We start from the raw sequence: 19,302 nt of genomic DNA, 5'->3' as shown, positions 1-19,302 counted from the left end.
ATATTCAATATCTCTACAAGGCATTAAAAAAGGTGTTTTGCTAAGCAGAAGCTTGGCTTGTCTCGTGTGAAGGAGCCATTCAGACATTGTTTTCCACAGGACTGAGGGTCTCCAGAGGTGGCCCCACTTGTGGGTCCAGTTGACACTGAAGCCCCATCTAAGAGCGTCCAAAGCTCTTAGATGTGTGTGTGCTCCAGTACAGCTCACAAGCTGCACTAAAATCCAGCAGGAGATCTCCCTGAACAGGGGCTCTTCACTGACTCTGTGTAAAGACATCTCCTGCAGCTTCTGGGGGCAACACCAAGGCCCAGTTAGGATAACTTGTTTAGAAATCAGCCTTTGTTGGCTGTGATGGGACGCCCAGAAAAGGAGACTGTTGCTGTCACTGCCACCTCTGCTGTCACTGCTGTGTGTGCACGGGGACAGCCCAGCACACATCCCTCAAAGGCTGGAGCAAGGTGAGAGCCCTGGGGAAAGGTCTGAAATCTTCATTTGAATGCCTCTCACAGTGGCACTGGCTGTTGCCAAAGCAGAGGAGGGGCAGCTCAGCTCCCTGCTCCCTCTGTTCTGGCTGTGGAAAGGGCTCCTGCAGCCTGCAGTGAGGCAGGAGCAGGAAGGCCAGCTTCCTGCTGCAGCTGTGTGCCTTAATTTGGGTAAACTGGCAGCTCTCCCCGTTCTTTGGGGTTTCTCTTACTTTGAGAAATCCTCACTTCACCTTCCCAAGAGCTCTGGGTGGGAAAGCCTGAGGAGCTGCTGCTGGCTGAGGCACGATTTTCTGCTGGAACAAGTGGAGAGCCTGCTTTCTGCCTTTCAGCTGGGATCAGCTTTGTAAGCCTCTGATAGTTCTTATCAAGGTTTTTTCTGAAGTACTTTTTTTTTTTTTTTTATGTTTAAACACTTTAAGCAGATGATCCCAACTATTTTTGTCCGTTTAACCAGGTTTGCAGTGGCTTTCACAGTGGAAATGAAGGAGCTGGCAGCTGCAGAGTGGGTATGTTTGTGTGATGGTAATGCTTACAGTATTAGCAGATATGCATCCTGCTAAAATGTGCCCTAAATAGTGCTGGAGAATTGCAATAATCTGCATTGTTCCCAGCCCTGCTGGTCCTTTCAGAGAAAGCATTTCATGTTGATGTACTTCAACAGGTCAGAGAGATCTGGCATTAAAAGCTGTTTAGTATTACAAGAGAGTGTAGAACAGTTTAGGAAGTGTTTCTCTACAACACTTAAATCAGTTGTTGTTACCGAGTCTCTCCTGATGCCAAATTGTTTCTTTTGGCATCATTTACTAAACTTTATGTTGACAAAATCCCTCCAGACACCATTAGTTACAATAGAGAATTTGGAAGTATAATTTAAAAATACCTGTTTTGTCAACTCTGGAAATAGAATGAACTTCTTAAGGTGAACTGCAGAGGTAAATTAGATTTGCTGTGCTGAGCAGCAGATCCAGTGAGGGGTGAGCAGGAACCATTTGGGATGAAAGCAGCAGGGCAGGACCTCCCTCCTGCAGTGAGGTGTTGGCTCCACTCAGCTCACCTTGGGAAACACCAGCTGAAGCTGAACAATTAATGCAAGGAGTTGAAACAAAGTGCTTGGTACCTCTTCAGTTCTAATTTGCATCATAGTACAACCATTAATGCACTCTTGCCTAAAAAATAATCACTGGGAGTGGAGCTGGCACAACACAGCAGGAGGATACGCAATACCTTATTTCAGCATTAATTGATTTTTAAAGACTATTTGCATTAAAAGGATACATGAGCAGACATGGGATTTGGTATTTTATTTTACAAATGTAATTTGGTTTTAATAGTTACTGCAATGAACTTCATGATGGGTAAATGGGAAAGGGCACAGCTTCTGTCAGAGATATTAAGCAAGAAAAGGACAAAAGTAACAGAGTGTAAGGAGAAGAAATGAAATTGAGCTTTGAAATAGTTTCAAAATCAGCACCTCAAATGCTTTTAGGTACCAGGCTTTGCTTTTACCTCAACACTTGTGTACTTGGGGCCTGTGAGAGTAGCTGAGTGTTTTGGGGTCTGTGGCAGGCAGGGGGTTGGAGGCAGATCTGTCCCATCCTAACTGAAATCCCAGCTGCTGACCTGGGCCCTGAATGCTGCGGGCCGGAGCTCCTGCTCCGCTGGGTCTGAGAGCAAATGCCACAGATTAGCTTCCAGGCAGTGAAGAGCAGAACACATCCTTCCATCCACAGCCCACAGTGGGATAGTCATGATTTTTACATGTTAACTCGCTCTGCTGTGAGCTGCCTCATTCCTCTAATGTGGGCTTCATTCCTCGAGACAGTCACTTAAGAATTTAAATTACAAACATGTAAGCAATGGCACTGTACTCAAAGGCTGTCTCTTCCAACAAATTCTTTTCTGTTTCATTGGATAAATTACCCTTAATTATGAAGTCTGCAGTCCAGCCCTTGTAATAATCTGTATTCCAGGTGAGTTTGGAATACTGTAACAGATCTCGTGCTCGTGGGCAGCGTTTTATTTCAGTGGCACAAAACTGCTGCAGAAGAATTACCTAAGCCCGTTTTATTAGCATTCGATTTCATTTTCCATTCTGCTCAAGCCCATTTAAAATAAAGAACATGGGAGAAGATTGCTCTATGAAGTGAGTACGTCCCTGTGCCCCACAGGGCTCTGCTGCTTTCCTGTTGAGGGCTGAGCCCTGCCAGGATTGTTTTTACTCCCCTGAGCCATACGAAGATGCTGAACTTGAAGTTCTTTTTGAAACCCTGCGTTTCCAGGGAGCTGAGGGTGCCTGAGCCAGCAGAGGGGAGGCAGGGCTGGGGCTGCTGCTCCCCTGCTTTTCCCATTCCTCTTTTCCTGTTCCTCTGTTTTGCTCAGTCCCATTTTTCTGCAGAGCTGGCCTCCAGCTCACAGCGCTGTCCCATGACTTGCAGGGGGCTTTTATAATTTTATCTTTTTTATCATGCTGTGTCATTCAAAATGTTAGTCAGAGAAGGTCCAGTGTTAATTAAGAAAATAATGTCATGATGCATTAGACTATTTTTATTATTTTTAAATCCTTTGAACACAAAAGTTCAAGAAAGTTGAAGTCCATGGAATATCCTCAGGCTTCCACTGTAGCACAGAGTTGTTGCTTTCTCCCCCACTTCATTCCCATGTGGATTTGCTGCTTTTTAGTGTAATTTTGGCGATATTGTTCAGTCTGATTCTCAGAAACCACCTCCTTCCCATCTGTGAGCTGCCTGGAGATGACTTTTTAAGTGACCTCTTTCAGTTTTTTTTCCCAGTTCATTTTTAGTATCTGCAGTGCCTGGGCAGGGGACTGGGGGGCAGCCACAAAGGAACAACAGGGAAAACCAAAATCTCTGCAATTAAAAAAAAAAAATCACTTCTGTGGCTTCCTATTTTCTGAGCTGACTGGGTCAAGAATTGGTTGCCTAAAAGTTTGTTTCTGAATTGATTTTCTTTTCAAAAAAAAAAAAAAAAGTATTCCACAAATCTGCAGTTGGAGTTATAGAAAGATACTGAAATAGGAAATTGCTTCTTTAATCACCTAAATTAAATAACAGCACTTCAGGAGTGATTTTGGAAGTGTAGTAATTACCTCTTTTACTACAGCTATTTTAAGGTAATTTATTTTGCAATTTTTATTTGTGAATGTTCTGCGATAGCTACCAGGCACCAGTTTTCCAGTCTAGGAAAGTCTGTATATTTGACAGCAGTTTCTGAAACTGCTATGTTTACAAATTGTATTATGGATAAATATAAACTGGATTTTCAAAACCAGTCTTCCAAGACCAACAACTTTTTGGGAGCTAGAGCTGATTTTCAGCTAGATAGTTGAAATTCGTTTTATTCCAGAAAAGCAGGATAATAATCATAAGAAAAGATACAGAGACAAACTAAAAATATATATTTGTACTAACTTGGTAATTGTGTTTATTGCAAAACTGATTCATTGATACCGTAAATGGACATAGTAAATATAAATTACATTGTTGGCTTTTGGAGTTACTTAATGTATCCAATGGTAAGTTTGGGTTTTTAATAGGCGAAAGAAAATGACACTGACATGCGTTTTGTTACTCTTTATTGTGGGTTTTTTTTTAAGATTGAACAGATATTTTTATGTTGAACTCTGAAAGTTATTTTTCTTCTCCTTCTCTTTAAAGCCAGATGCTAGGAAGAAAATACACGTCCAAAGTCAAGGTGAGAGCTGTGAAATACTGACTGAGCCCTTGCATTTTTTGAGCCCTGTGCTGGTACGTGCTGGTGTGGCGCCTGCCTTCTCTGCCCGGCCCGTTTTGCTGGGTGGGCTGGGCTGTGCCCGCGTGCCCGGGCATTCCTGGAGGCGCAATTCCAGTCCCTCAGCCCCGCTTCTCCACTCACTGCTTCTGTAGAGGCTTTCCCAGCTGCCTTCCAGAGGAATCTGAAAGGTCACGTAGCACTGAAGGCAGCACCGAGATTTCTCCAGTGGCTGCAGAAGTTTTCAGGGTGAATATTTATTTTCTGGAGCCCCAGATTCCTTTAAATGCTCCAAGCTGAGTTCCCAACCCAGTGAGAGCCAAGTACCTCAGCCGAGGTGCATCCCTGGGTGAGCAGTCCAGGGAACACAAGTCAGTATTTTAGGTGTGATGACTTCCTTTCCTAATTTATTTATTTAAAAAGAACTCTCTGTGCCTTCCAAAACTCATTCCATTTTGTGTAGTTCACTTTCAAAGAAAGTAACATTCTTTTCCAGACTGTGCTGTTGAAATAACTCATTGTGAAGTCTGTTTAGCCCGTGTTTAGTTTATATTTAAGTCTCTTGAGAGGCAATAGTTAAATAAGTGATTAAATAAATTAATAAAATAGTTTCTTCATTAAAATAATTAATCTTTAACATAAGGAAAACCAAATACATTAATATTCAGGACAGATTAATATTTAATTTGTGTATAAATTTAATTTGCTTCCTTTCCTATTGAGGGCTCTGGGTCCTGGCTGCCCTGGATCTCTTTTGGAATAATGTGCTCCCTCAGGTGATCTTATCCCCTGTGTAGTTTTAAGAGGCCACATTTGCAGGGTTGTGTTGCTGAGGAAGTTCAGGCCCTGGGTGGCTGTACAGAATTCCCCAGTGAATTTCAGCCTGCTGTCTGTGGAAGGGTTGCACAGGCAGCCTGGCACTGCTGGGCTGAGAGAGCTGCAGAGGGGAGTTCAGGCTTGGCAGAAATATTGCTCTTTTGCACTTCAGAAAGCCTTCAGGAGCCACAGCTCAGCCATCCAGGGCACATTTAACCTTTTTTTTTTTTTTTTTTTTTTTTACACAGGAATTAAGACTATGCCCAGTGAAACATTTGACTGGTACAGATTCCTACAAAATGCAGGTAAAACTCTTTTTTTCCCTTTGTTTATTGTGTTTGTTCCTAATGGGTCAAGGATGAAAGGAACTTAGAATCAGAGTTTAACTAATTATGTAATAAAGTGCCTTAATGATATGGGAAGTGGCAGAACACCAGTCAGATGAGTCTGGGTCATCCAGAACCCAGAGTGCCTCTGAATTTCGGTCTGGCCAGGGCTGAGCTGCACCAGAAGTGCTCGCAGCCTGTGGGGAGTGTCCCTGAAGGTTCTTTGGAGCACAGCACCCGTTCCTGAGCTTTACTGCTCACAGCTGGGGCTGCCTGCAGCAGTGCAGAGGAGAAATAAGTGCTGGTGTTTGATTATTTGGTCTGGAGCTGTCTCTGCTGCCTCCAGAGCAGGGGCAGGGAAGGCAGGTGACCTAATTCCGAGTCACCTGATCTTGGCAATGCTTTAATCACTTCATCTTTCCCCAAAAGAGTGATTTATAGGCATTTTACCCCGGTAAAAACGTTTCAATTTTACATTCATCAGCCTGATCTCTGATAGTACAGCTGTTCCCTCAGCTGCAAATGAATCCTCACCAGTCAGTGGCATTATCACATCAGGAAATGTGTGCCATTTGTCAAAGCCAGTGTCAATTTTAAACTGAGCATTGTGAGGTTATTTTGTTCTCAGTAAATCACAGCCCACAAGCACAGTGCCACTAAGATTAATAATTTTCTGAAGTGAAATGATTTGTCACTTGCTAGCACAGCCTTAGTGTTGATTTGATCTCTTGTCCAACCATTTTGTGATTAAATGAGCAATCAACAGATTGAGGAGGGGGAAGCTCCCCCTAAAGTGAATTTCTAATATATTAGAGACTGTTTTTTTTGCCTAATGTGTACTAATGCAAAAGTGCAAAATAATTCATAATGTACATGAAAAGCAAACTAAAATGTGACTCTAACATCTGTGCCTTATTAAATAATAACTTGACAACTGGCATCAGATTATTCAGTATTGTTTTTATGACTGTTTCACCTCATTTATCTTCTCTGCCTGGTGCCTATGTCCATCTCTGGTAGCAGCCTACAGTTTCCACTTCTTTTAATACTGCACATGGAGTCAGGCTTTTTGGCTGTACCTTTGTGCTTTCCAGGGACTAATTAGGAGTTCTCAGCTAATTGCTTTTTTCTGGGCATTTTCAGTTCCAAAGTGTTTAAAATTCTACTGAACTTGGAGCAATCAGAAGAAAACTCTCAACACCAGGAGGTAGTTTTGCTCAGAAGGGTGTGATTTTGGCAGTGTGGGCTTGCACAATGTGCACTTGGAAAGACCCCGAGCTTTAATGCAGATGAAGCTGTCCAGTCTCCTTCAGCTCATGGCATTTGTGATCTTTTCTTTTGAAAGACTTTTTTCATGAAGTTCTGTTCCATGTCTGAAGGCACTTGATGCTGTTTTGGGGAGAAATACTTCTCCAGGTAACCCTAGCCTGTATCTTTAGCAGAACCCTTGAGCATTTGTCGAATTCAGGATTCCCAGGACAGAATGCCAAGGAACAGCACACTGGTTTTAGTTCGTCTGAGGCATCACTGTTAAACACCCTTGGTGTTCAGGGTGCCAAGTTATTCTCTCTAATGAATGCTTCCAGACTTTTCTCCACAGAACAGACTTCTTATCAATATTCTTTGTACTGATGTTTTTTTTTCACTCAGAGGAAACATTTGCTCACTTTAAATATGACACCAATACATAAACAGCCTCTTGAAATCAATGTGATGGCTTCAAAAAGAATTTAATGGTAGCTTTAAGTGAGTGGCAGAATACACCAAATGCATTTTATGGTGGGAGACTTCCAGCCCCTAAATTTGAATGGTATTAAACCAAAGTCTAAGGAATCCCAGCTTTTTTATGCACTCCATTTGATAGTTTGGGTGCTAATGTAAATAGCAGTTGCCTGGCACAAATGGGAGCAGTGCTGTGAAGGGTTTTTGTGCAGTACAATCTCAGTACAAAAATCATGGAATTAGTATTTTTTCATAGTCTCAGACTTGGGAGTTCAGAGGTGATGGTGTGGGGTTCCTGCTGTCTCCTAGCTGCAGTATCTCCAGGGGCTGGCTAGCCAGCACTCACTGAATAAATCTACAAAGAAAAAAGGGGCTGTTAGAGTTAATTTGCATCATGGTTAACAGTCAGCTTCACAGTTTGTCTTCTGTGGATGAGAGACTGTGAGCAGCAGTAGCCAAACCACAGAGCTGAGGCAAGTGCAGATTTCAGCAGAGCCTTCAGGAGCACAGCACCTTCAGCCTGTCTGGTAACTCAGCCTATTTAAGGGAGTTTTGCTGCCTGTGTCAGCCTGGAGATCAGATGATCAGACTGTTTTTCTCTGACCTTACATTGCAGGGATCTATATACAGCACAATCCATTTGGCTATAGCAATTTTAGAAGCCCTATCTATAGACTTGAGAGAGTCAGGGGAAGTTCAGCCTTGTGCTGGAAGCTGACTGACAGAAGATGACAAGACAGTTTAAGTAAATGAGAAACCTGAGAGTGATCTTCTCACACAGCTCAAGGCTGGGGCAGAGCAGCTTCTGATCACAGCCAGGCTTGAAGTCATCACTGCAGGGTGAAAAGCTCCCTTTGATTTCAGTGGAATGGGGCTGGAGATACAGACCCCAATAAACATCATGTGATGAGAAGATGGAGATAACTAACAAAGCCTGCACTAAAACACTGAGAAATCTTTGTTTGGCCAACAGGCAGGACTTAAAGCTGCTCTCATGGTGGTGTGGAGTCACAGGCTCACATGCTTATTGCCCCAGCAAATAACACATGCAATATGCTTTTGTAGTTTGATTTTTCAACTCTCCTGTAATTTCTGCTTCATGGCACAGCTGTTCTCTGAGCTTGAGAAGTTTACATAACCTGTCATGACACAGGCAGGGTTTTATAGAGGCATTAGATTTTCCTAAAGCTGTGCTGGAAAGAGAGGCCCACAGAAGAAAAACTGAACAGTAAAAGTTTGTGCACTTATACAGCTGAGTGTAGTAAAAACTATATGATAGCAGCAATAAACTGAGTTCCCAAACTGATCTGAAAATGCAGAGCTTTATTGTTGTCTGATCTGTTAGAAATAATGAGAAACGGGAGAGAAGAATTGATTGAGAATTTTGCAGTCTGATTTTTCTGGATTAGTAGCCTGTCCCTGGAAGTTTGCAGGTTCATCGAACTTCTGTCTTCACCAGCATATCAGCAGCCCCAGCAATGCTTCACTGCTGGGTGTGAGAGCACTTGGGGTAAAGTCATTGCACTGCCCCTATGCCTGGAGGAGGCTCAGAGGTGACCTCATTGCTCTCCACAACTCCCTGAAGGGAGGCTGCAGACGGCTGGGGTCGGTCTCTTCCACCGGGCAGCACTGACAGAACAAGAGGACACAGCCTCAGGCTACGTCAGGGAAGGTATAGGTTGGATATTAGGAAAAAATTCTTCACTGAAATAATAATAAAGTACTGGAATTGTCTTCCCAGAGAGGTGGTGGAATCCCCATCTCTGGATGTGTTTAAAAAAAGCCTGGACATGGCATTGGTGCTATAGTCCAGTTGAGGTGTTGGGGCATGGGTTGGGCTGGATGATCTTAGAGGTCTCTTCCAGCCTCATCGTTCTGGGATTCTTCTGGAATTCTTCTGGGATTCTTCTGGGATTCTTCTGGGATTCTGTAAGCTGTAGGGAGCAGACTGCTTTGTGAAGTGACATGGCACAGTAATTAACGTCTGGGGTCTGAACAGTCTGATTGAGATTACTGAAATAAGGACTAGCTGGGCTCCTGATGGTGCAGCCTCTGTGGCAGCAGGGCCTGGGGCTGAGTTCAGAGCCAGGCTGGGGCAGCAGGAGGTGCTGGGGCTGCAGCACCACTGGACAGGCTGGAAATGGCTGGGCTCTGCAGCTGAGCAGGACAGAGAGACGCCCAAATCCAGGAGCCAGGGCACTGCAAGAGCTCGTGGAAGGTGTTCCTCCAGTGTGTAGGGAGATGAACTTAAGAAAAGCCACGAATTGAAAGATTTAGGGTATCAAAGATTGGTGCTGCAGTTGGATGAATTGATCTGTTTCATGCTCAAGAAAATAAAATCCTTGTCTTAAAGACTGAAACCTCAGCCATAAACCTGTGGATTTCCTTTTTGAGGACAGCAGTCAATGCTTTCAGGTGCTCAGGAGGTGGATAAATGAACTATTTTCAAGAGGACTAAAAGACCTGCTGTGGTTCAAAGTGACCAGGAAAGAAAATAAGGATATTTCCTCTCACCATCTCATCATGGCTTAGATTTTGTTTCTGAACAAAACCAGAAATGCACGAATAATCCTAAATAATGTGGACTTGGTGTTGTTCTCTGAAGGTCTGTAGAAAACAATGGTGAACTTGAAATCAGGGCTTGGAAAATTAATTTTTAAATCTTCTTTACCTCTCAGCAAGCTAATGCTTGGTATTACTCATTCACTTCCAGGCCTGCAGCTTTCAGTAAGATTAAAGATTTGCAGTAATACATTTATTTTTATTGTGCACCTATGACTGCTGCATTTTTTTTTCCTGATAGTACCTGGAGGGATGGAGTTAAATGAATCTACACTTTCAAGATCTTTTTAGATAACACTTGTACTTATTCCTGCCTTTCTTAGAAAAATGATGTCCCTGCTGAAGCTTCAGAAATTATTCAGGCTTTTGTGTTTGCTGCCTTGTGCTCGTGCTTTGCTGTGCAGGTTTGTGTGTGTGAAGTGTCACTGTGTCAGAATCCTGTTCTCTCCAGTAACAGCAACAGGGCAGGAGGAGATGGCATCCAGAGGAGATGGCATCCAGAGGAGATGGCATCCAGAGGAGATGGCCTCGGGTTGTGCCAGGGGAGGATTAGATTGGAGAGCAGGAAAAAGTTCTTCATCCTAGGGGGTTGTCAAGAGTGGCACAGCTGCCCAGGGCAGTGGTGGTTGGGACTGCCTGGAGGGATTTAGAGGATGTGTGGGTGAGTGGTGGCCTTGGCTGGGTTGGTGGTTGGATTGTGAATGTGGAGGGCTTTTCCTGCCTAAATGATTCCCTGGTTCTGTGTTTCTGTGAAACAGTTGCTGTGAAGAGCAGCTGCACTGTGAAAATGCCCTCCTGTTTTCCACCTTGACTGGTCTCCATTCTCCCCCCTGCCTTGCACCTGAAGGTTTTCCACCTTGACTGGTCTCCATTCTCTCCCCTGCCTTGCACCTGAAGGTTTTCCACCTTGACTGGTCTCCATTCTCTCCCCTGCCTTGCACCTGAAGGTTTTCCACCTTGACTGGTCTCCATTCTCCCCCCTGCCTTGCACCTGAAGGTTTTCCACCTTGACTGGTCTCCATTCTCCCTCCTGCCTTGCACCTGAAGGTTTTCCACCTTGACTGGTCTCCATTCTCCCCCCTGCCTTGCACCTGAAGGCCTCAGAGCAGGGGGACAGGAGTTAAACCCAGGAGTTAAACCCACTGCCAGTCATGTCAGCCCCCTGCAGGGGACTGGGGAAGTCTGGAGGGACAAGCCAAGGTGTGATCACTTTCTCTAGGCCATGCCCTGACTCAGAGTCAGTCAGCAGGAGAGCAGCAGTCCTGAGCATCGATCCCATTTCATCCCCTAGGCAGCAGATTTGGTGCCAGGTTTCAGTGCCACAGCACACCCTCTGGCACAGCAGCTGGGTGCCCTTCTGACCGTGCAATTCCACCCTGGAATGTCAGTGTTGGAGCAGCATAACCCCAGCTCTGCCCCTCCACGGGCAGGACTGTGGCAGCTCCACGTCAGCCCGCGGCTCCCTGCAGCCCATCTGTCACCATCCCCTGCTCCTGGGGACACCTGGAGAGGACAGGAGTGATGCTTCCCTCTCCTCTCCATCCCTGCCTTGCCTTGACCTCCCCATCTTGCTGCAGACCTGCTGTGAGCAGAGTGCAGCTGCTTGTAAAGGTAGAGCCACCAGAGCACAGCACAGACAAACCCTGACAACGTTTGTTTGCAGCAGCATTCTCTGACTGACTCAAAACAATTATTTATGACACTGACAGAGATGCTAATTACAGTGCCAGGGCTTTACTTGCATTTAGTGTAGAGTGAATCTTCAAGGATGGCTGGAAAACACATAGCATGCAGGGGTTTTTTAAATTTTATTTTTTAATTGCCAGGGTTTATGTACAGATCTTCCCATGTTGTGTTTCTTTGTCAAGCTAACCGGAAGATACATGAGGGAAGAGATAATGAAGCACACTGTGCTGTTGGAAATCTTTGCTTTTGGATCACCAACAGAAATGGGGAGAAAAAGACTCAAGCATTTTTTTGTTATTTGGGTGTTTGCCTGTCATTCAAACAAGACAGTGGCACAGGGAATGTGCTAAAAGAGAAAATCACTTGATTTGCCACACTGATGTGTTTCCATTTCACAATCACACGAGGTGGTAGTATCTTATTACCTCTCAAAAGGCAGAATGATAGCAAAAATCCACATACTGAAGCCTTGCTTAAGCTGAAGGAGAAAGAAAAAGGGTCTTTTTCAAAGGGCAGTCTTCAGGCAGCTGTGGCTGTGGTGGGAGGGCAGCCTTTGCACCTCAGATATCTCAGTGTCCTGAGAGGACAGGGCGTGCTGGAATTGCTGCTTTCAGGGACAAATGGCTTTTGGTGGGTGGGTTTTCCCCAGCAGGGCTGGAGAAGGCACCAGGTGGGAAATCGGTGCTGCAGGCAGCTCCAAGGGGAATTGCCATTGCAGGGATGGGCAGAAAGTGAGCAGTGGCACAGTGGAGGTGGCTCTCGAGTGGGCAGAGAAGGAGCCAGCTCCCGTGGCAGGGTTACAGGGATGGTTTGTGTGCGTGCCCTGAGGGGGCAAAGCCTGCCTGGCAGAATGCCCCAGGTGATGCCTGAGAGCTGCAGCAGCCAGTGGAACAGACCTGGAGCAGATTCTCCTCCATTCCACTGGTGGCAGAGGCAAAGCCTTCTGCACTGGCCCTTTACGGCAGGTCTGAGAAAGGCCATGGGGGATCCAGCAGGATCCAGTCTGCAGCCCATCCCCACAGCTGCTGCTTCAGAGACGAGTGCAGAAATCATCCTGATAGGCAGGTGAGGCTGTGTAAATTGGCATGAGGGGGAGTGTCTGCCTTGAGAAATGTGAATGTCTTTTCAAAATGAGAGAGGTCAGTTGCGTGGGCTAGTTTCATTAATAAATATTATTTTAGGTCATTTCACTGGTGAAACTGTTGGACTGTAATTGAGATTCTTGGGACAAGCACCTTTGAATGGCACAGAAACTGAGTCTGAATGGCTGCAGGACCAGCTCCCTCCTTCTCTTTTGGGTTCAGGTGCTCACCCAGGGAGCAGAATGGCAGTCAGGGCTGCACAGAACTGCTCTATTAGGGCTTTAAACCCTTATCTAATGAAATGAAAAGGCTGAAAGCTGTAAGATAGAAAGAAAAAGCTGGTAAGACATAAAAAAGAGCAGTTATTTCAAAAGTGCAGTAATTCTATAGAACAGGAAAACCTGGTTTCCTCCTCCTGTGACTGAGCTTTCAGCACTAACTCCAAGTTTTGTTTCTAAACAGCCAGAGCTCAGCATCAATAAGTGGGAGTCCATAATTTAAAATGGGTATTTGTGCCCTGTGGGATTGCTGCAGCGCAGTCTGAGTTTTGGTAACACTTTTTGGTAGCTGGTTTTGGGTGAGTTTGCCATCAACTGCAAGCACTGCTGCAGGTCTGTGACCACACAGTATCAATGGCCCAGTGCACCAGAGGAGTGGCTTTTCCAGCCCAAATGTTTGTGTGTTATAATCTACAAATTACTTCTTGGCCCAGTAACCAGTAAAATGTTATTTCCCATGTCTGCTGCAGCCACTTCTGACGCCTCAGGGTCGTTTCAAGGGGAATGAGACTCCGTGGTGCACCCTGCGACAGGGAGAATTCAAACGCTCCTGAACTGCATTTAAATTCCAAAAGCAGATTTGTGGCCATGCAAACAGAGCCTTGCTGTGGGACCCGTGGTGTCCCTGCTTTCCCCAAAGAGCCTTGCAGAGCTGCCTGGGCTTGGTAATCCCTGTCACCCACGAGCTGCAGAAGGGCTGAGCTGCAGGACACCAAACTGATGTGTTCAGTGCAGCACATCGAATGGGAACTCTTCAAGCCCTCTGGTGTTTGTGAATCCAGGCTGTTGTGTTCAGTCAGCAGGGTTTGACTTGTGTTGTTTTATCAAAACACATTTTAGCAAAGCTCATCCCACGGTGAGCCTTGTCCAGAATGTCCTGGATTAATGGTCCTGCCACAGAAAGTGCAGTATCCTACAGCACACCTTCTTCTCCTAATAAAGCCTACACAGTTCTGACCTGTTGCTGTGTATAGCTAGGAGATTTTCCATGGTAAAAGCTCCCATGTTGAGGTTTTCCCCCCCAGGCTATTTTTCACCCGTGCTTTAGCAATAAGTGTAAAATGAATGCTTTGCAATAATTCAGTTTCTAGTTGACTGTTCTGCAGCAGTGCTGGCATACAGGGATTGAGAACGATGGGGCATTTCCTGATCTGCAGCTACAAAAAGTGTCAGATCAGGAGCTCTGAGACCTGATTAAACACTGCTTAACCAAATCTCACATCTGGAAATGGGTGGTGAGTTATTAGGTGGATGCAAAGCTATTCATTTTAGGATAAAAGCACTGAGAACCACCTGGAGCTGTTCAGCTGCCAGGGCCCAGAGCTGGTTCTGGGGTCCAAGAACACCACCAGAGCTTTCTCCAAGTCCTGCACATTGACTGCCTCTGGAAACAAACCCCTGTGCCCTATAGAATGATGTAAACCCTCCATCTAGGATTGATGCAAGAGCAGGAAACGGGGGGAATAATGATAATTTTCCATAATCCACTCTTTACTGCTTTTACCACTGGATGTGCTCACTCCTGGAACAATTTGGAGTGCTCAGCTTTTTTACCTGCTTCACTGCCTGATTTTCACAATCATTTGTTCCAGGCATTCCTACAGACACAGGCAGTGTGCACCTGTTTCTTTTGGTGTGTGGGCTCCGGAGAGTCAAAGACCCTCTGTATTTAGTAGAAGCTTTCTCAGGTGAGTACTGGCTATTTGAATATTCTTGTTTGTCACTCAGTGCAGTCTTTTAATGTTTGAAGTTTGGCAGGAAACATCATCATATATTTACATCTGAAAAAAGAAATTCTTGTGTAACCATTGATCTGTTCAACACATTATTTCTGTGCCATGTCTTTTCCATCCTGCTGGGAATAACAGAGCATTCAAATCAAAGCAAGATTTGATGGTTTTGCTTGCTGAGAAAACTGTTCTGCTGTTACATACAATATTGATGGAAGACAAAAGAAAATATCATCTCCTTCAAAATAACTTTTTTCTCTTGCTGTCCCGTGGCTATTACATTGATTTGCATGTGTGCTAATTAATGCCATTGAAGCTGCAGACGAATTTTCCCACCCACTGTTCTGGCTCAGTGCTCAGACTGGGCTGAGGTTTCCTCGTAGCACAAAAGGGAATTTTTTGCCAGGCTCTGTTTGTGTCTGTAAGAGGTTCAAGCACTCTGAGCTGGAAATTTAGCCTGCACTATTCAGCTGACTTTTATAACCCTTGAAGCCTTGTGGTGCTGAGTAACAAATGCAGCTTGTGGTGAGCTGCACTGGTTTATTCTGGGACTCAAAGAGCAGCAGATGTCTCTTGTGCATATTACTGAGTAATGGTTGTAATGGTTGCAGTTACTTCCACATGTTCCTTTACACAGGAAAATATTTGAGTAATTTTGGCTTAGTGGCCGTGATCACTGCATTATACAGAGCATTGTTCTCTTGAGTGATTCAAAATTAATATCTGAGCTTAGTTAAATAACCCTTGAGTCAGAAGAGATTGCATGAAGCAGAAAGGCTAAATACTAACTTTCAGATATGCTAATATTTGAATTCTGAGGAGTAATGTGAGGGCTGAGCATGGAATCTGGTGCACATTCAGGCTTTAAAGTAGCAATACAATATTTGCCTAATTCTTCTTTAATCATGGAGCTATTTATACTGATTTAAAAACTAATAATTTTTATCAATAAAACATTTGTTCCTCTTCTGTTTCAGACTGGCACAGAAAGGATCCGAGTGTCCATCTGGGCATTATTGGACCTGCAGTAAGTTGCTGCTGTAATTTTTATTTCTAAATATTTCCATTTACCTCATCTGAGATACCTCAGCTCTCTTCCAAACTGAACCTAGGTCAGAGGATTTCTGTTAGAGATAAGAAGCTCCAAAGCCAGGCCTTGTAAAGGCTGTTCCCAGCAGCTCTGAGCTGTGGAAGTGGTTCAGTGGCCAGAGCTCAGAACTGTCAATAAAGGGGCTCCTGCACTGCAGGGGGAGCAGCTCCCAGGCTTTTCCAGGAGGAGACACTGGGGCAGCCCAGCTCTGTTCCTCACTGCTTCACTCCATCACAGGAAGGAGTTCTGAACAGAAAAAGCATCAAAATACTTGGGGTTGACTCTTGGCTACTCTTGTTACACCTGTGGGGTTTTAGATGCTCACCAACTACTAAAATGTGTACTTTGGCAAATAAAATATTAGCAATGCCCATTTCAATAGGAGTAACTTAGAAATGAGCCAATCACATGTTCTGAAGGGCAGCAGTTGCCATCTGGGAGATTTTTTTGCCACAGGCAGTGCTAATGAGGATTTTCAGTGCTGTGCAGGTGCTTCAGGTGCTCGTTATCCCTGTTCTCACCGGTTTTGTTCACGTGGAGCCTGGGTCCTGGTTCCATTCCATCTGGGCTTGATGCCATTTCTGGGCTCACGCACAATTAACAGCTGCCAGCAGCTGCAGAATCAGGTTCAGGTTCTGTCTGACACCAGCAGCAAGGACAGAGCTGGAGCTCACAAACCCAGCTCCTTTGCCATTAGAATCTCAGAGCACTGAAGCCTGGCAGGAGCTGAGGTTTTTCAATACATCCCCATCTCAGAATAATCCTAAAGGTGGTACCTCTGTCCTGAGCCTTCCGCTTCTGTGTGCTGCCTACGGAACTTCACGCTGAAGTTACAGAACTAACTGCAGGGCTTTGGGAGGGAAATCAGTGCTCTCCACGTAGACCCTGCAGCACAGGCCTTGGAAAGGCAGCCTGAAGCCTTGGTTCAAGCAGGGAAAAGGTCTGAGGAGGCAGCTGTGTCATGTGAAACAAGCTGTCACTGGTGCTTGAAGGGGACCAGCAGCTTCCCTGCTTCATCTGGCTGATGTGTTCCCTCTGTATCGGTCTCATCTCTGATTCATCTCCACAGGAGCCTGAAAACTTGCAGGCAATTTGCTTTATAAAAAAACAAATACACTCTCAATAGGCAAATAAGAACAGTTTCTCTATTTTCTCACTCAGTTTTAGTCTTTGAAAATTTGGGGACATAGCTTTTAACAATAAGATCCTGTTTTTGTATTTTTATCTGGGTTTTTTCCACGCTAATACACAAAATGATTTGGAAGTGAACTGGTGTGGAAGGCAAATCTAGAGCAGGTGTAATGAAGCTGTGCTTTAGAATCAAAAGATGCACTTGCTGCCTCCAGTGAGGATTTTATAAACATTTTAGTTGTCTTTTAAAATTTGCTTCACTTTTTCATAAGCCAATGTCTTTACAGACCAGAAATAACCCAGTGGCAGTGCACAGGCTGGATCAAGGGCTGAACCTCCTTAAAACATTTTACAGCATATTTCTCTCATGGAACTAAAATATTGCTGAAGGAAAAAAAAATACATCTCAGCTCTATTGGTATTTAGCTGTACTCTTCTTATTCATGTTGCTTCTCAAACCACAAAAATCTTAAGAAAATCAGTGCCAGCATCTGTGAAGCATGTAATTTTTATTGTGAATATTAAAAACTCATCCAGTAAGATTATATTAATTAGGAAGAGAAAGAACAAAGGCCCACACTCTATTTTCTGCTTTGCTTCCAAGAGATGATATATTTGCTGCCATAAGATTATATACTATTCCCTGTATTTTCTATGCATGATTGTCCCAAATGGTGCAGTCGAGGTAACGTTGCAGGATTGAGGCCTGTGTTATGTAAAATTTTCACCATTTGTCTCCACTTCCAGTTTTCCTTTTGTTCATTTCTATAATGAAATTTGGAACAGCAGCTAATTTTCAGCAGCTCCATATTCCAAGAATAGGAGCTTATGAAACTTAAAAAAAAGTTAAGGCCACAAAACTTTAAAGTTTTGTTTAAAGCATTCAGCTTCTGGGTAAGCTCTCAGGGCTCTTTTTGGGTTTTTTTAACCATTACTGTGGGCAGTACAGAACATTGCTCCGTCAGATAACCCCTGGAATGTGGGGTCACCTGCTGCTGGGAGTGAAGGGAATTCCCTTCCCAGTGGTGATGCCAAAACCTCAGAAACCTGGGAAACTGCGGAAGTTCTCCCTCTCCACTTTGAATATCTCTGCAGATTCCTCAAGCCTTTCACTTGCAGTGATACTCTGACAGAATCCTAAATGTACTGAGACCTGTTTTCCCCTACAAAGTCTGGAGTCTCAGCACTATAAAATGTTCCTGGACCATTCTTTCAGTCTGAGTTAATATTTATAGGGCAGCATTATAATATTGTGTGTTTCCAGAAGATTTGCTGGCTTTTGATCACGGCAGGCTCTGTGCTCAGCTGGCCCCTTCATCTTCGTGCAGCGTTTGATCTGTGACTTCCTGCACTGTCAAACACATCTGGGATGTTCCTTTTCCTGTCAGCAGGGTCACACTCCCCGAATGGCACATCTGGACCTGGCTGGGGGTGCCCACAGCCCTTTCCTCGTGTCACCCCTTCTCCTGTGACAGGAACTGTCCCACAGCTCGAGCTGCTGTCCTCTGATCTCTGTCGGGCTGGGCTTTAACAAGCAAATTACAGGGAGCTGTGATGCTTTAACAAATGATGGGGAGCTGGTGAGTGCATTGGCCCTCTGTGCTGAGAAGTAACAACATTCATGTGGCCACAAATGCTGCGTGTGGAAGATGGATGCTGGACATGTTTTGGGTGGAAGAATGCTGTTCTCAGGATGGTTTGGGTGCCTGGATGGAAGAACTTACTTTTAAAGGATGGTTTGGGTGCCTGGTGACAGAATGCTGTTCTCAGGATGGTTTTGGGTATATGGGTGACACAATGCTGTTCTCAGGATGGTTTTGGGTGTCTGGTGACAGAATGCTGTTCTCAGGATGGTTTTGGGTGTCTGGTGACAGAATGCTGTTCTCAGGATGGTTTTGGGTGCCTGGGTGACACAATGCTGTTCTCAGGATGGTTTGGGTGGCTGGTGACAGAATGCTGTTCTCAGGATGGTTTGGGTGCCTGGGTGGCAGAATGCTGTTCTCAGGATGGTTTTGGGTATATGGGTGACAGAATGCTGTTCTCAGGATGGTTTTGGGTGCCTGGGTGGCAGAATGCTGTTCTCAGGATGGTTTTGGGTGTCTGGGTGACAGAATGCTGTTCTCAGGATGGTTTTGGGTGCCTGGGTGACAGAATGCTGTTCTCAGGATGGTTTTGGGTGTCTGGTGACACAATGCTGTTCTCAGGATGGTTTTGGGTATATGGGTGACAGAATGCTGTTCTCAGGATGGTTTTGGGTATATGGGTGACACAATGCTGTTCTCAGGATGGTTTGGGTGCCTGGGTGGCAGAATGCTGTTCTCAGGATGGTTTGGGTATATGGGTGACACAATGCTGTTCTCAGGATGGTTTTGGGTGTCTGGTGACACAATGCTGTTCTCAGGATGGTTTTGGGTGCCTGGGTGACACAATGCTGTTCTCAGGATGGTTTGGGTGGCTGGTGACAGAATGCTGTTCTCAGGATGGTTTGGGTGCCTGGGTGGCAGAATGCTGTTCTCAGGATGGTTTTGGGTATATGGGTGACAGAATGCTGTTCTCAGGATGGTTTTGGGTGTCTGGTGACACAATGCTGTTCTCAGGATGGTTTTGGGTATATGGGTGACAGAATGCTGTTCTCAGGATGGTTTTG

At 44.8% G+C, this 19,302-nt stretch overlaps 1 protein-coding gene across 1 annotated transcript in view; it reads left to right on the top strand.

Moving 5' to 3' along the window:
- GLT1D1 (glycosyltransferase 1 domain containing 1) overlaps positions 1–19,302 on the top strand; it is a 43,367-nt gene that overhangs the window by 12,189 nt on the left and 11,876 nt on the right. The window contains exons 4-8 of the mRNA XM_068208336.1: positions 940–991; positions 4,160–4,196; positions 5,297–5,353; positions 14,297–14,392; positions 15,412–15,461. Of these exons, the coding sequence (XP_068064437.1) occupies positions 940–991; positions 4,160–4,196; positions 5,297–5,353; positions 14,297–14,392; positions 15,412–15,461 (292 nt within the window). The remainder of the gene's footprint in view (positions 1–939; positions 992–4,159; positions 4,197–5,296; positions 5,354–14,296; positions 14,393–15,411; positions 15,462–19,302) is intronic.

Source organism: Anomalospiza imberbis, chromosome 18 (genome assembly GCF_031753505.1).
Source record: "Anomalospiza imberbis isolate Cuckoo-Finch-1a 21T00152 chromosome 18, ASM3175350v1, whole genome shotgun sequence".
Taxonomy (NCBI): Eukaryota; Metazoa; Chordata; class Aves; order Passeriformes; family Viduidae; genus Anomalospiza; species Anomalospiza imberbis.
The sequence above is the reverse complement of the archived record's forward strand: the minus strand, read 5'-3'. Positions and strand labels throughout refer to the sequence as shown.